At 41.3% G+C, this 17,725-nt stretch overlaps 1 protein-coding gene across 6 annotated transcripts in view; it reads left to right on the top strand.

Annotated features, from left to right (window-relative positions):
- LOC117246050 (ADAMTS-like protein 1) overlaps positions 1–17,725 on the top strand; it is a 124,411-nt gene that overhangs the window by 66,722 nt on the left and 39,964 nt on the right. Inside the window, exon 1 of one of the 6 annotated variants that reach the window (XM_033609717.2) lies at positions 16,146–16,326. The exons of the other annotated variants lie outside the window; for them this stretch is intronic. Within the exon in view, the coding sequence (XP_033465608.1) occupies positions 16,273–16,326 (54 nt within the window). The 5' untranslated portion in view covers positions 16,146–16,272. Of the gene's footprint in view, positions 1–16,145; positions 16,327–17,725 lie in introns of those variants that run through there. 6 annotated transcript variants of the gene reach the window in all.

Genomic DNA, 17,725 nt, shown 5'->3' with positions numbered 1-17,725 from the left:
TCATTTTGTGAAAATGAGTGAAGCCTTTCTATGTAAAATCCACATTTCTAATGTTACAAATCTTAAAAAAACAAAAAAACTATAATACTGTCATTTTACTTCATACTTGTACTCACATTGGCAAAATGTAGATTGACTTAACTTACTCTAATAACCATATTCCTACATAACACTTCCCTCTGCACAAAACCACATATATGCTACTTCCTGCAATGCTTACCTGCAATGCTTAAATAAGTAAAACATGATTTGTCCAAATATCTGCCCTAAATTTGGTTAAAAGGTGTCTTGAACGGGCCTTTAAAAGCATTAAATTCAACTGTCTGATACCTGTAGACATCCTGTGTACTCTTGCCCAAAGTATGTGCATACCAGATTTCAAGACTTTAGAACAATCAGGATAAATGTTGTGGCGTGTAGACAAACAGGGAGTACTGGGTCAAGAAACTTGGTCATGTTAAAGTAAAAAATCAGGTGCCTCTTCAAGGATAAGGCAAGTGGTGGCATAAGAATAAAACACAATGACTGTCCAGTTTACGAGTAATGGAGGTCCATGGTGGTGTTGGCAGTATGAAAAGCATCTAAAGCATTGAAGTTAAAAACCCTTTATTAATTCATGATTTAGGGCAGCAGTAGCTCAATCCATAAGGACTTGGGCTGGGAACCAGAGGGTTGCTGGCTCAAGTTCCTGTCTGGACCAAATATGGATTATGGACCGGTAGCTGGAAAGGTGCCATTTAATGCATGTATAGGTCCTGTTTGTGCATGTGTATGTATTTCGGACCTGTGTGTATTTGACAAACAGAGAGGGGAAAAAAATGAATTTGCCCTCGGGGATTAAAAAAGTATATACTCTTCTTCTTTTTCTTCTTCTTCTTTTGATCATCGATGCGTTTTGACCTAAAAGGTCTTCCTCAGGGTATCACATATGTTGTGGCATTTTTCCTTATCATACTAACTATATACTTTGGGCACAAGTGGGTTAATAAACACGGGCCTGTCCATAACAACCTGTCGAGTATCCTTGCAAATAAAGGGACTTGTAGTTTTGTCTCTCAGACACAAGATGCTGCTCTTGAGCTGTAAAGACTTCAACAAGAAAATATTTCAGGTGTAGAGAAGTTGGTGCCTGCTTTCTCTTTTTTTATGACAATGCTGTCACCCATAATAAAGTTGCACATCTCATTTTACAGATACATGCAGCAGCAGAGCATTTTCCCTGTATCTGTCCCTTTTCTTATTCGTTCTTGGACTTTGAAATAAACAAGGAACCACTGACAATAGTTTCAATTAGAAGTCACAATAGAAAAAGTAGTGCTGGGTGTTACTATGACCAACATGTTCATGGATTTTCTTTTTCTTTTCTCTCCTTTCCTGCTGTTTAGTTTTATTGTCTGAGCAGCCACTGCCTGTACAACACTGCAAACACCTCACTAGTAGAGAGTTCGCTACGGTAGCATATTTAGACAGCTGTAAGCCCAAAAGCTCCTGTGAAAACAGGGTAGAGGGGTTTTTATGTGGGAGCGGGATGGGAAGGGGGTGCACTGATCCATTGCAGCTCTCTTCCTGTGTGGTTACTCTTCAGTCATGCATCCAAATGTTTCCTCTCCCTCTCCATCACCTGGGCAAGCTTTGGCTCCACATTAACCTTTAAGGAGGACACATGAGGTTTCTTTTCACAAGCGTGCGCTTTGGCAGTTTTGTTTTGTAAACTGTGAAAGAGAGACTAGATGTGATTTCCACATTTCAACAGAACTGTAAAGGAACATAGCCCAAGGCGTGACTTTTGCAATATAAACTTTTCTCAGAGTGTATTTAAGGAAATGATGTATTACTTGGCATGCTGATGTGCACAGTCTAGATATTGCATACAGATGCACACAGCTCTCAGCTCTTTCTTATTCATCTTCTCTCTCTGTCTCTGTAACTCTCTCTCTTACACCCACAAACACATTACCCACAATACCCTCAGATACATGCTCCCATAACAAGCAGCAACCTATCATCATTGCACAAATCCTATAACTCCATATCATGGATAATTTAATATTTCCCTGTGCAATCACTACCCACAAACCTTCAAGTTGGCCACATCATAAAACTCCTCACTAAACAGCAGATTTAACAGACTTTTTGGGCACTTGTGGGCAGCAGAAACAAGCTGTGAACACTGCATTGACATGTTATCAACTTTTGAGTGGATTTGGTGAACTTGTTACAAAGTCTTGATGCATCCACCAGATAGAGCAACATTATCACTGATTTGGAGTCATGTTTACGGCCGCCTGATTCCAATTTGCACTTTTTTTTAGCTCTGTTTTTGGTCTCCACCAACTTCTGAAGGAAATATGTAGCTCTGTAGCTGCGAAATGTTCCATTATATTCACCAGCTAGTAGCTAACTTTGTCTGTCAACCGGTAAAGGTCCAGTGTGTGGGATTTAGGGGGATATTTTGGCAGAAATGGAATACTGTGGGGGTTTTTTGTGTATAATGACCTGAAAACAAGAATCAGTGTGTTTTTGTTTCCTTAGAATGAACCGTTTATATCTGCATACGGAGTGGGTCCTCTTCAAGCCCCCAGGAACAGCACCGGTCTTCAAAGCCAATTTGACAGTTACAACTTCCAAGTCCGTCACATGTTGCCAAGAGGTCCAAAATGACTTGTACCTATGGACGTACATTCTGAAAGAGGCATCTGTAAATCAGTGGACACATTTTTTAGCGTTGAATCAGGATTTGATCCGTTTGGTCTGATAACATTTCAAAAGTCTTGCAGAGCTGCAGGATTAAATCATTTTATACCCATACAAGTCAGTGGACAGCTAAACAGGAAGTCTCTAGTGCACCTGCACTACGCGTCCCATGATGTGGTAGCAGAGCTTAAGACCTGGGTGGCTTTATGCACCAAAGACAAACTTTTGGGCGACTTTTTAGGAATGAATAGGGACCTGCCTCTGACTCTGTATCCAGTTCTCTTGATACATCTATGGTCCTCTTCCACGGAGTCTGCCATTTTGTTTCAGTACAGTAGACCAGAGTGGACAAACCAAAAACTGGCTCTAGATAGGGTCATTAGTGTTTTTGCATCGGCCTCACTTTTGACACAAGGAGAAAGTTTCGGTTGGTTGCAATCTGCAACCTCACAGCTTAATGCCACTTAATCCTACATACTAGACTTTTAAGTGCTGGGCATGTAGTATTAAGTGTTGCGAGCGTTTCTTGCTGAATACAGCTGCCCGCTGCGGCCAAAAACAGTGGAATGAGTAGGGTGAGAGTGCACTGAAACAGTAAAGTGGCGGTCTAAAAAAAACACGAGTCGCTCAATGTCAATGAGTCACTCAGACATCGAGACTCAGAGAGTGGGGGTTTTCCCAACAACATTATAGTTGCTCTAAACACCACCAACAGGTATAACATCACACTAACGATGTTAATACAGTTAAAATAATCACAAAGTAATCTACAATGATAATCGACACAGTTCTCACTACAGCATTCAGTTGGCACCATTGGTCCTCCACTCCTGTTTCGCCTCTGGTTACATACAGAGAGGTGATGTCAGCAATTTTTATTTGCTATTATCTTGTGGTGAAACTTCTTGGATTCTGAGTTTCCCCAAACTTGGCATTGCGTTGGTACAACAGCCCAAATGTCCTGGGGGTTTTTTCCCATGGCAAATAGTAGCTTTAAAGCTCCTCTTCACTGTCGGGCAGGAGTTTGAGGGGAAATTTGGAAGGAAGGATGGGTATTTTTTGGGTCGTGTTTATCTTGAGGCTTTGGTGAAAAACCATAATATGTGTCCCGTGGGCCATATTTCCTTGTTGACCTACTAGTGAGCGCCTTGTATTTGATATGCCAGTGGTTTTGGAAAAGAAGGGCAGGACGGCAGGCGTGTGAGTGCTCTTTTCCATGTAGATCTGGGATCTGCTCAATGGGTCTCGACAGGCTCAGCTGAAACGCTATCCAGTAAATTTTACACAAGACGGATGGAAAGGGAAAAGAAGACTTGATGGAGTGACAGTCTTCAAAAGAGAGAAAATGCAGATGAAATGGAAGTGTGTATGGTTCCAATGAGTCACTATAAGTGCTCTTTTTCCACTCTTTGTTCCTCACTCATGTTCAGGATGTCATTCAGTATCTGTCTGTCATTCTCTTTTTTTTCTTTCTGTGCCAACAAAGAGCACTGAAGTAAGCCAAATGAAATGATGATCACCTCATGATATATTCGTCTAACTTCACACATCCTAATGGATAAATGACATCATCCTCCATGTGGTGTTTCTCAGTTCAGTTGCATCTTCTACGTGTTTCTCAGCTGATTACAGAAACATATGGGTGAGGAATGCTTGATTGCAGAGCTGCACCGTGGCAGGCTGATGGATTGTTTCCTCTCTCAAAATGTGGGTGCTGCAGGACAAAGCCCAGTCAATGTGTTGAAGAGAGGCTGCTTGAAAGAGCTGTCAGCACTCCCAGCACCATGGCAAGTTATGGACAGAGAGGTGTATTGCATAAGAACTTATGTCATGTCTCAATCCTGTAAGGGTCAAAAAGATTTTGCACTTGTGAAGTGGTGTTTAGAGACAATACCAGAGCCTCTGGTTTCAATCTTTGTAAACCTGTGATTTTTTAAAGATTTTAAATTTTTAGTCCTATAAGATGAATTTGAATTTTAAGTAAATTTGTGCCCATATTTTATCACTGGTTAGTTTTTTTGGCCCCGCTTTTATAGCCAAAATGAGGGCCAAATTTGTAACTGAAATGTGTGTGTACATGTGTAACTTCAGTGCCACATACAGTGTAGGAAATTTGCGTTTTGCAGCCATTTTTCTGTGTTGAATCTCAGACATTTACAAAAGCTATTTCTTTGAGTAGTTGTGTGTTGTTGCAATTTGTGCAGATTTTTTTTGATCTCAGTTTTTTTCTGTAAGTCCAAATCTGTTCTACACATTTTTAAAAAGAAACATTACAGGTTTGTGTTATAAATGATTTGCCTTTTATTATATTTTCTGTTTGCTTCACTGACAGACAGACAGACAGACAGCCTTATTAACATGACGAAACATGGTGCCCACTGCCTGACCTCCAGTCTCCACTGGTTAGCTAGCTTTGGCTGCTCTGCGCTGCACACCACCTGGGTCAGGATGGAGCTAGTTAGTTGCGCTGGTGGTCGGGTGGCGGTGCTGCGGAAACATGGTGGCCACCCTTCTTTCCTTTCCCAGGTAACCGGAGTGAGAGGGCGGCTTTATTTTGAGTCGTAAAACCACTTTAGCAATGTTAATTATGTTAGCACCACTAGCCATGCTGACACTGCTAACAGTGATAACATAGTTAACAATGCTAAAATGGGATTTGCTCACTTGGGGAGACTGGAGGTTTGCTGGGGTCCTGTTGGGTCAGGACAGCATTACCAGTGGTAATCGCAAAATGAGCACCACCGCTAGCTAGCTACCACTTGACCCAGGTGGTGCACAGTGCAGTAAACTGAAGAGTATCAAAGTTAACCTAAAGACCGACATGTGTAACCAGTCAAAAATATTTTCTGCAATTAACCAATTAATGTTTAACCGCTGACATCCCTAAAGCTTGGGCTTTAAAACTGTGGACATTTTTGTTTGAACCCAAGAGATCAGGACAATCAGCAACAAGGAGCGGAGACACTTTAAACTGCCTAGTTCATATTAGAACAATGATGATAAAAGCCAACATGTTTCAGCTTGAAACAAGCCTTCATCTGAAAATGAGTAATTGCTTGAGCAGTGTTTTGCTGAAAACCTAATAGCATGCATGTAAAAGATTCAGTGAATTTCTGTGTTCCTCAAAGGGACTTGGAACAATGTGCTGGAGGTGTCATCTATTTTGCTTTAATTGTTTCCATATTTGTAGGTCAGGCACAGGTCATAACAAGGAACTGAGGTACACACGCCCCTTTGCTTTCCTCGTTATTGCATCATTATTTAACCCAGTGAAAAATGTCACATTTCAGAGGACGCTCCAAGGGTTAAAGCCTCCTTTGACCACCTTTATCATATTACTATCACTTTCTCTGATCGTCCCAGAGCCAAAGACAACACACAATACATTTTCGACAAATGAAAAACACATGTTACCGATGTGACTCAATTTCAGGGTTAAAAACTGAAACCTTAGCTGCGTGTAGCACATACAGGAGATCAGACACGTCTTTTTGTGGCTACAAAAGCTTCAACTCTCTTTGAGTGTAAATACTCCACTTTCTCACATCATGAATAATAAGCTGCTGAGACAAACCAGGTGCCTTTTTTATTTGGAGTTGCTGCTTGGTGTCTCTGCCCGAAAAATTGCTGTTGAACTGTTGTGTCTCGTTTTGCAATTATGAAAGAGGTTAACGAGTGTGCCTGTTTCATGTCTGCAGTTCAAGAAGACCTGTTTTACAGCTTTGAAGTTCATTTTCCTTGAACTCTCATGACATGAATGCAGTAATTAGTCAGGATGTTGGTTCTGTGTCTCTTGGCGTTGTCATTTTTATTTAATTAGCTGTTTGCTTCAAGTAGATAATTACAACATTTTCAATGTTTTGAAATGTTTTGAATTTATCTAGGTTTTCCATTTCATTCGCATTTTTTGCACTTGCATCCTTTCCATTTTCTCCTTCCTCCTAGTAACTGTATGGATCCTGACATGACCGTGGATGTCATATTTACAGTTCTGCAATCCTGATGGAGCCTACTGCAGCCAAAAATCTTTGGTTTCACAGCGTTGATTACTGCAAACGGCTGCAATATTTCTTCATCATAGTTCATAATTTCCCAGACAGCCTCCTGAACAAGCCGTCCAAGGTTTGTACTCATCAAAAGTCACAGAAACTACTTCTTAATACCTTGGAGCAAAGCAAACGTGGTCATCCTTTTAAGCGGGGGATTAAGTTATCAAACTTCTTAACAAAGAAAAACGTAAAGTAATGTTCCAACGAGCCAGAGACCTGTCGTAACCCGTTAAGAGCTGTTAAGAGGACAGGTTTGGTCATAATCCAAACTTTGATTGCCGTCACAGTGGCTGAACTATTCAATCATTACCCCACCAATCAAAAGTGCTGCCTACTCAAGAGCTTTAAGCTGTGACAAGTTTTAGTCCCTGTCAAGATCAGCAGAATCCCTGGTGCTGTAAGAGCAGGACATTCAAAAAAATCACTCTCTAAAAGGTGAATATTAACATCTCTATTGTTCCCCAGATGTTTTTGATCTGGAAAGAACACAATGTCCACAAGCGATAAATTAACCCTTGGCTTTTTAGCATCAGATAAAATGAAGCAAGCTGTTAATTACTGATATTTATATTTACTGATTACAAGTCCCTTATGTTCTAATTGCTGCCACCACTGACTTGCAGCATTATGTCACCAGATAGAAGCGCAGTTCAAGAGCATACCAACTTTAGAGTGATTTATTTTGAAATGCATGAGGAAACCAAAACAAATTAGTCACTCAGACAGGAAGGAGTTTAGGGGGGAAAGGGATGACAAGGCCAGGACGCATGCCAAATGTGAACGGCCCCAGATGGAGCGGTGATGTCTTCTGTTCAGTTTCACAGGACCGGGAGATAGAGGATGTACAAACACATTCATTCAGCAGTGTTAACTATGTAAAGGAAGTGATATAATCAAGTTATTATTGGACTGTACACTTTTATTCTTCATAGTGTTGTTATATTTCAGTATCTGGTTGAGGGACAACACAGGCACATTTGAAGTACAGGCCCTTGAATATTTATAACCTTGGCCATTTAAATTCATACAGCATTTATAATTCTTACAGAAAAGATAATATATGATTTATATAACTAATTTTCAAATTAAAAGTTAGCAAGTTTAAAGCTGCATTAACATTTTTTTGTCCACTTGAGGACAAGCTGAAAACACAACAACTAACATGCTATCACCTTATAGTTGTTATAGCGTTGAAATGTTATGGCTACCATGCTAGCACAGTGATGGGCATTTTTAGAAGCTACCATACTCGAGTAGCTGCATTAAATTATTATAGACAAAAAAAATCTAATATAAGAATAGGAGTATTAATTGGCAAACAATGAAAAACAAGTGCAATTTGAGTTCATTTATTAAACAGACAGGCTTCAATTAGCTTTTTAAACCAAAATTTAAAGATAAAATTAGCAAACTTTCTGTTGCTGCCGTTACATTACAAAGGTTAGACACAGTGCTGAAGTACTGTCTTTGAGCTGCTGTCCTCCTGGTCAGTTCAATGTCCGCCCAGTTAGCATGAGCTAACACAGCAGCCGCGGCTAACATTCAAAATTGTGGCACTCAACAGTTCCAACAAACTCACGCTGAGTGAAACAATTCCGTCCCATTAATAGTCTTTCAGTATTGTTAGCCTAGCTGTGCGATGCTAACAGTTAGCCAGGTCACTGTGCATGTGCAGGTGGACTCTTACCAACTGTTCCCCGGTGCTGAGCTGTACCAGTAGTCTCAAGATAAACACAGAAGGAGAGCAACTACTGCTAGGTCACCTAGCATCACTGAGCTAGCTAACATTACAGCTCAGCCGTGGAGGACACCATTGATATTGACAACATGCGCTTTCACAAGTACAAGCTTATTGTCCATGAGTAGCGGTGAAAAGGTTGGCAGGTTTAGTTCAGTAGAAAGAAAATAGTTCCCACATGAAACTGCTCACAACAGGGTTTGTGGATTATCTTGAGTAAATGGGTCATGATTTCTGGAAAGATATTTCTGTCGTTGAGTTTTTCAGAAGTGTTTTTTGGCGCTTAGAGCACCACAAGCTGAGTGCCATCTAGTTCCTTTTATATTAGAGGGACAGCAGAAATTTCGACGGCTAAAATCTCCAACACTCTGCAACTCATACCAAAGCAACCTAGTTGATAAATTGCACTACAGATAAAAGGGAATATGTATTTTTGATTTTGGGGTATACTGTCCCTTTAAAGTCAACTAGTTTTATTGATTTGTGTTATAGTTTTTAGAAAATGAAGTATAGTTTTAGAAAAAAAATGTTCCGGAAAGCTGTAATATCCAGATGATATGGCAATATGGTCTCCATTTTGAAGCACAGGGGATCATTTGAGCTTGATACTGGCTATGAGTCCATAAATAAGCTGTGGTGCTTAGTGTCTGCCCAGATCTTGATGTGGGTCCCACGCTCCCCGTTTCCTTCCAGCCCACCTTGGCGGGCCAGTTTAGCCGACTCCAGCGGCTTTACATAGCTAATTTATACCCATCCCCTCCTGTCATTCCCTCTTTAAAACGCCACAGTGGCCGTGGTTGGGTTAAAGAGAGGCATTTGGGGGGGAAGTGTTGGTGTAGTGGGACCCTGATGGAGTTAGCCTGTGCAATCACCAGAAAGCTGCTAAAACATATGAGCTCTCCTGGATGTGCTAATGGGAAAAGCTTGGTGCCGAGAACGTATGAATGCAGTTTCAGGAAGCAGTAAATGTCACTGCTGATTCTTAATTACGTGCCCCATTCCTCCTCTGCGCTGTGGGAGTTTTAGAGATTTGCTCAGATGGGATCAGATTGTGGTTACTGGCTTATTCAAAATGTCACTATAAAGTGTGCAGTAAATTATTATAAGATATTGTGGCTTGAGTATATTTTTGGTTGCTGTTTAAAATAAGCAGATGTGTCTTTGCTGGAATTAACCTCTTCCTTATCAAGAATAATTGCATTTAGTATTAATAATAATAATAACATTGCCTTAAAACACACTGAGATGTCATTGTTAATCTGGTTGTTTATGAATGGCCCTGTCAGTCCATCGATCATTTGGTCCACCACTTTGATCTACACAGAAAATATTAACAAGTATTGGATGGATTGCCATAATAATTTGTACATTCATGCTCCCCAGAGGACAAATCCTACTGACCTTGTTGATCCCCTCAATTTTTCTCTAGCACCATCATGAGGTTGATATTTATGTTTTTTAGTGAAATGTCCTGACAACTATTGGATAGATTGCCATGAAATTTGATACATACATTCCTGCTCCCCAGAGGACAAATCCTATTTGAAGTCGGATTTCTGACTTGAAAAGTTGGAGGAACCTCACCAATGAAGGCACCCAGAAACAGCTTTGAAGCCAACTTTCGAAGTGGCCTTGCAATTTCTGTCAGGTGATGCCTTACGGCCCAAAAAGACTTTTTCCCATCGTCTTACATTGGGAAAGAGATGTTGTAAATCAGTGGATACATTTTTTTGAGCATCACAACCCCTGTGAAATTACTTGTTTCACTATCAGGATTTGATCCATTCAGTCTGATAACATTTCAATAGTCTAGAAGAGCTGAAAGATTAAATCATTTTATCCCTATTCAAGTTAGCGGCTGCACAATGCATCATCCAGGTTATTTTATACACTGCAGTTGAACCATTTTCTCTTCATGCACCACTGAGCAACTCTCATAGGAATTAACGGGGCCCTGCTACCAATGCTGTATCCAGTTCTCCCAACACATGCACCAACCCCAACCTCCGAATCCAATATGGCTACTCCACACGTCAACAGCTGTGAAAGCTGCAGAAACAAACTATTCCTTGGCATTTTTTATCTTATTTATTTCTCACTGAAATAGTTGTACACACAGGACTGTCCAACTTCTATCTGTGGACATGATTCTACGGCGTGCAAAATACAGTGTAATAGGTTGTTATTAACTGTTTTTTGCTAACAATGGCTAACCTGGCTACAGCTGGTTTTGCTATCTCTGTTTTCTGTTGTACTGAAATGTGGTCAACTCGGGTGTGACATCATTCCCACTTCTGACTTCCGAGGTATGCAGTGTTCAGTGCTAATCAGCAAATGCTTGCATGCTAATGCGCTAAAGTAAAGTAGCTCAAAGCATTCCAACGACTGCACAGCCTCACAGAGCCAGTATTGTGGCTGTAGATTCATAACTTTGATAAAGGAAGCAGATAGGTCTTAGCTCATACAAACCCCCTAAAATAATCTGTTTATAGATTAATTTCATTCATGTATGATATACTGATAGCATTGATAACCTAGCTTTATACTCTTTGTCCGGTCTAGCAGATGTAGGAAAATATATTTGCTATTTTAAATGTTTAAACTAGCACCATGAAGCCATCCAACACAACCTCACCTGATGTTCCGGACCTATGCAAGCTGACAAGAGCTTATTATGCAGCTGCTATTCTGAGCAACAAATCATTTTGTTTTCATTCATGTTGTAAAAAGTTCTGGGCCCAATATGCAGACAGAACAAATGTCTTCCTCTGTGGGGCTGCAGGGAGTTACAGTCAGAAGGTCTGCTGGAGTGGATGCCAGCAGAGATGGGTTCGGAAAAAGCCAAGTTGGCGTTTGTCTTTCCCTTGAGCACATTAAATGGCTTTGCTTGCAGCAATGTTCTTCCTCCCACCTCAACCATGACTACAGTATCCTCAAAAGAGGTGTTTATGTCTCAGTAAATCTGTCATCTTCCGCTTACCACCAAATACTGAAACCAAATATTGCTTGTATCAATTTAGACCCAGCATTTCAGTTGACCACCCTTCCATATCAAGTATTTAATAATCATAAATAATCACTGTCAAGTAGTTCATGAAAGGAAGAACATGTTAACACTTTAATGCAAAAGACAAAGAAAAATAAAGAAAATTAGGACTATTTAATAGCATGTTTTAGTTGTACAACTGCTAACTTTGAGGAGCTGCTTTGCAGCTCACCTCCCATCTGGCTTGAATTGGATTTAGCTGATTGTCAAGGAATTACATCTTTATTTTAATCCTCTGGTTTTTGGGGGGGACGGGGAAGTGTGGTTGACTTTCAGCTGCAGGTCGTAAAATCACTGTCCTGGTAAAACATTTTATACTGTGGCCTAGAAAGCTTTTTAAACAATGGCTTTGGTGTAAATCATGCCTGGAGCACATACGTCGTTTGTGGGGGTGGTGGGAGGCTACCATTTATCCCGCCTGAACCATTTAAGTCCCCTCGTGGGAAACGAGGGTTTGGGCTCTTGAGTGTAACTTAACGTCAGCCCCTGGTAACTTTAGCTTCATTTGTCTCTCTTTCTGAGAACTCTGGGCCCGTTAACTCGGGTCATCACCCTGTAATATGGCAATCTTTTAATTTGACCCTTATTCCTCCACAGAGGAGTAAAGGAAAGGATCGGTTAAACTTCTGCTGCTTGGACAGCCTACTAGATGATCTTTTACAAGACCTGAAAACACTGCCAGTTTATATTTATATGTTATTTTGCAGGAGAGAGCTTTTCTTGTGTAATTTCACCCCACAGTGACTGATAATATAAGCTGTTGGTATGTTTTGCCTCAGTTTCAAGCTTGTGGGGATTTTAATTTGATGATTGTTCACCACTTTGTCAAAAAATAAAAGCAAAATTAACTTAACTCTTTGACTATGGATCAACAACTCATTGTGTTAAGGTTATATACAATGATTTGTACTAAAATGTGTGGATGAGTTATTGCCAGTTATTTACTAGAAAATATAATTTGGGAAAAATAAGGAAGGTCTAAGAAATAACTGGCAATGTGTTTAGAGTTGTGGTACAACTTCCTTCATCACAGTCTTTAGTTGAAGGCTAATATTACTTAAATGCATGTTCGGTCTTTAAGTTTTAGACAGCAGCCTCACATAAGTCATCTCAACAGGGAACATGGCAAGAGTTCTTGATGCCCCTTGCAGTACAATGTGGGCCTTCCTACCTGGCAGTTACTTTGAGATAATTTCCATCACTGATGTCCAGTGATCTCTGGTTAATGCTACTGTATTTGCACTTTTTTAGGAGTTCCAGTTTAGTTGTTTTCTCTGATTCATACTGGTGCTGTATGCGTGAAATTATTGTTTCCCTGCAACTGTAAGGCTTACGGTATGACTGGTCAAAACACGCCAACCTGAGGACATCCCTTAGACCTGAGTCTTCCATGATGTTGACTGTTCTGCAGTCAGTTGCTGCCCATTTAGCAAACGCTGTAGTTAACTACTTCAATTAAGGTTCATCTGCAGGTGGTGATTTGCACACTCCAAAATAGTGTTTTACCAGCTTTGGGGATGCAGTTGCCCGCTGACATCAGTCTGATTAGATGCACCCGTTTGCTTAGCTCGAAGGTGGTAGCTCAAACTCATCAGCTCAACATCAGCTTGACTACAGTATGCTGAATGGACAATAATATCTTAATCACAGTGCAGTCAATACACAGAAAGTCAGTTTGCCATGAGTGAGGTAAGAAAAAAAATGGAGCGGCAGAGACATTGGCACACAGACAAAAGCCAATTCAATTAAGTAAAATGGGATCCTAGTACCATTTTGCATCCTTACAATACAGTACAATATAATAGTTTTAGGCCCATGGCCCACCATCAAGTTTCAGTTTTGGCCATCTAAGGGAAAAAAGTTCGGGCACCCTTGACCTAGTTGATTGCTGTGATCTTGAGAAGATGGCTATGTTGCTAAAAAGAAGTCAGATGGGGCAAGAAACATGGCCAGCCAATCAATGATGTAATTACAGGAACTCATCACTGTGATACAAATGTAAGCAATGCAAAAAAATAATGGCTATGAAAGAGACAAACTAAATACAGACAGCCAACCCCTAAATGCCCCTAAATACAGACAGCTCCTCCAAAATATACTATACCTTGATGAATATTCTCATTGTATATTGTAGAAATATCATCATGAAGAGGACAATGCTCAATGCTGCTGTAGTAATAACACAGAAAACCTTATTTTCAATTGTCGTAATAATGAAGATGTATAAAACAACATTGCCAAACTCACAGCCAAAAACAGGCAATAAACATGCTAGCAATAGCGCTACCTTGGCTTGCCCTGTATGCAATGTGACCCTTGCTTTGCAGGTTGTAGCAACCACTTGAGGGTCTTCTGCGCAGTGAGGGATTATTCCTTTGCGTGAGCTTACTGTTGATTTTACCTCCAAATAAAGCGGTTTAGACAATCTACCTTGGCTTGTTTAAAACCTGTCTTATCGTCCTGCTCCTCTTTCTTACCCTGTTGGACTTGGTTGAAGTAATTTAGCCATGTTCTCAGATTTTAGCAATTACCTTTGGGCTTACACTGTTATCATAACGGCTGAAATGATGCAAGATCTACAAAAATAGTGTGCGTGAGTGCCTGTCTCTGGACAATCAGTTCCCCGAATCTCCTGAACCACTTTCATGCCTCCCTCATGGAACCTCATACCCAAGCCTGCCCTTGTGTAAAATAACAATGCACTATATCATTTTTTCTCACCTCATCGTCTTCATAGATTATTGTTTAAACTGCGAGGAGACACCTCCAGCAGTGTTGTGGTAGAAAACTGGCTCCAAGTGAGTGTCAGTCAAACACGTTAATTTCCTCCGCGGGTGTTTGGTTTTAAACTCTGGGCACATCATCGATGCCACAGTTTATTTTCTGTAGTCATACATTTGCAAATATGAGAAGGATTTCTTCTGAAAGCAAATATCAGAAGGTTATGGATTAAGGGTGCAAGGGGGTATAATTTCTGCGGAGGCCTGTGAAAGCGTGCACGTCCGCGTCCCTTCCCCGCTGGCACCACAAAATACACCGGTGTTAAGTGGATAGTTGAGTGTGTGTGTGTGTGTGTGTATGTGGATAATTCCCCAATTCACAGAATGTAAAGACATCCCCCACTACCAAGTCAAACAAGCCAAGTCCCATACTGTCAGCAGCAAGTTAAGACTTCAAGACTGGTTTGCTGCGTATAATTCAAGTATAAAAAGTGTGTGTGTGTGCTGGTTAAGTGTCGAGACATCCGCTTCGATGTTGTGGTTAGGGTTGCTGGCTGTTTGCTCTGGAGTGCAGCACATTCCTCGCAGCCTTAATTGATACCAATTATGTGGTTTTTGATTTGGTGTTTGATTGGGAGTTGGGTTTGAAGTCCTGATTTGAAGGGCACAGAGTTTTTATTGTCTTTGGAACGTCATGGTTGAATGCCTGAATGATAGCCTGCTACCTAAGTCACATTGAGGGGCACCAGAGGGTTGGCACCAGCTTTGACTGCTCTATATGTTTCTTTGACTGTCTGTTTCAGCTTTTGTTTTCATGTCTTGCCATTTCTGAAGTTAAAACTGGAAAGTTACTCAGTGTATAGTATATTCCCTCTGCGCCAAGAGCTGTCCATCTTACTGGTTGTTTTTCTCCAAAACCAGAGGTATTGTCCCTCCAGGGGACACCTGGCGTGTTCCCCACCTCCACAGTGCAAATGTGCACTGGCTTAAACTGCCAGATGTTATGAAAGGCTCTATTGATGTAGACCTTTAGCTCATAAAGAAATAGAAAAAAAGTAACTATGTCTGAGAAGTCTATCCTGATAGCTGCAGTGACCAGACTATGTCATCTGATTTACACGGGGAGCTCACATGTAATTCCTTGTAAAGCAAAACACAGTCAGGAGCCGGACATGAAGTCATGTGCTCACTAATGCACTATGTCTCAGTTTTGTTTAGATGTATGGAGTCAGCAAATCTGTGCACATGTGGAAATTAGATTTTTTATTTTTTTTTCCCTTAAGGTAATCATAGAACGACACTGCTGAAACCCACATCCAAAACATGCTAGCAGATTAGCTTGCCTGGTATGACTGAGATTTTTTGACATTTCCAAAACAGAGTGCTGGCAGTAGACAGAGGAAAGCTGTCCAGAGCTAAAAAGAAATGAGAAACAGCGGCATGAGTGAAATAAAATGAGAGAAAGGGCAAGCTGGGAGGAAAAAAAGAGGAGTATAAGAAGGAGAAATTTGAGATATCGGACGAAGAAATGGAAAGAATCAAAGGGGGAAGAAAATTGGTTTACAATTGTTGTCTGTCTGCCATTATTCCTACTCTACGACTGCCTCACACACACACACACACACACAGTCTCACACACACAAACGTGCGAAGTTGTGAAGTTGCAGCTGGCCCGACTCCTTGTTTGAACTAGCACGCTTGACTGAGGCCCATTTATTGATTGGCCAGTGTGCCAGACCTGAAGGACTCGTGGGGCTCAGATCACCCCCCGATGACTCCCCCCACATTCACGCATAGCACACAAAAACACACACACATTCACACACACATTCCCAATCCTCCTTCCTCCTTCCCTCCCCTTCCCCAAGTTACTCCTGAGGAAGGACGGGAGCAAGTCAGAGAGGAGACGGCAGGCAGGCGGACAGGACACACAGAGTGGCCCAGAGAGGAGGGCATCACACACTTTTGCACATAAACAAGTACACACTCAGCACTGCAGTGACTGACACACACACTTGAGAAGGCATGGAGCAAGATTTTTTATCTTGCAAGCTACTGGTGACAGCTCTTCTTATCCTGGTACTGTAATGTTTACTTTTTTCCTCAATTTTAATCCTGGAAAATTTCATTTTGTTTTGGTGATGTTTTGTCTTTTATCTTCGATTTCATCATTAATCCCCTTAAAATACTTGTCACATGAAGTCAAGCATTCAGACAGCATGTGTACTAATAGATTACTTTACTGTGAGGGAGTGTGTGTGCATGTACAGTTTGTATTTTGCAACTTTGTGCAGTAGAAATATACTCTTCAGATCCTGGACTTCTTTCAGCTGTAACTTAAACAGGCAGTTTGTGTGACCTGACTTATCTTATCTACTCCTCCTGAAATGTCCCCATGCCTCCACTGTGTTTGTGATCTAAGCCACAAAAGTCAACTTGTCATGCACATGCAGGCCAGCAAGCTGTTTTGATGGAGGTTAGGACTCCCTGTTACATTACAGTGGCTGCCCTGCTTGCGGCACAACGGTGAGCGCAGTGCCGTGCAGTGTGGAGCAGACGACAAGGGATTCAGCAGATGTGCAAATATCGTATGTCTTGCCGACTGAAAAGGCCATCGAATGTATATTGACACAGTCTGCAAAAAAAAGGCACCAGAGTCAGGTTTCTTTTCTCTGTCGAGGAGTTTTCCATCTTCAAGGAAAATGTCCTTAGTCTCAGCTGCTGACAGGTGACTTAAATAGAATCTGTCCATCAGAATAACCTATAATATGGGGATCACTGGTCTTTTATCATATGCTCATTTCCTCTTTTCCACTTGATGTGAAAACATTGGATGTCTGACAGCCACAAGGCCTTTGCGGACTTATGTTTGCTCTGTTTTTCTCATAGTAAAAGAGAGCAAATGTGTCTAAATGCACATGCATTGTTGTGTGAAAGGTATGGTGCAAATAAAACCCCAAGGGGATCAGAGCAGGAGAGGTGGGACGTGTAGTGATGGAGGGTTAGGAAGGCTCCAAGTGGATATCCGAGCCTTTTGATTATTGGATCCAAATCCCAGCAGGACGGCCGTCTGACTAGTGGAGCCTTGTGTTCCTCCGCCTCCATTGAGAACAATAGCAGCACAGTCAGCCAAACAACCTCCTCATCTCCATCCCTCCGTCCCTTCATCTGCTTCCCCTCCTCTTTCTTCACCAGCCTTGTTATGCCTCTGGCTCTCTTGGCTTCGCAGCACTCAGCACACAGCTCCCAGCCGTAATTGAGTGCAAAATTCACTGATTGCTTTTCAAAGGAGAATTAAGGTGGTGCGCTAACCGGCTGCCCAGAGTGCAGCCTGTGTTTATTTACCGTGGATCCAAACATTGGAATAGTTGGCGCGTGCAGAAAGTAGCGCCATTGCCGATATTCTTGGCTGTATGCTCCGTTGGCTGCTTGTTTAGGTCTCGCCGTTCCCCTCTGCTGTTCCTCAAGCGTCATCAGC

The sequence above is a fragment of the Epinephelus lanceolatus genome, chromosome 22 (assembly GCF_041903045.1).
Source record: "Epinephelus lanceolatus isolate andai-2023 chromosome 22, ASM4190304v1, whole genome shotgun sequence".
NCBI lineage: Eukaryota > Metazoa > Chordata > Actinopteri > Perciformes > Serranidae > Epinephelus > Epinephelus lanceolatus.
This window is presented reverse-complemented; position numbering and strand designations above follow the sequence as displayed.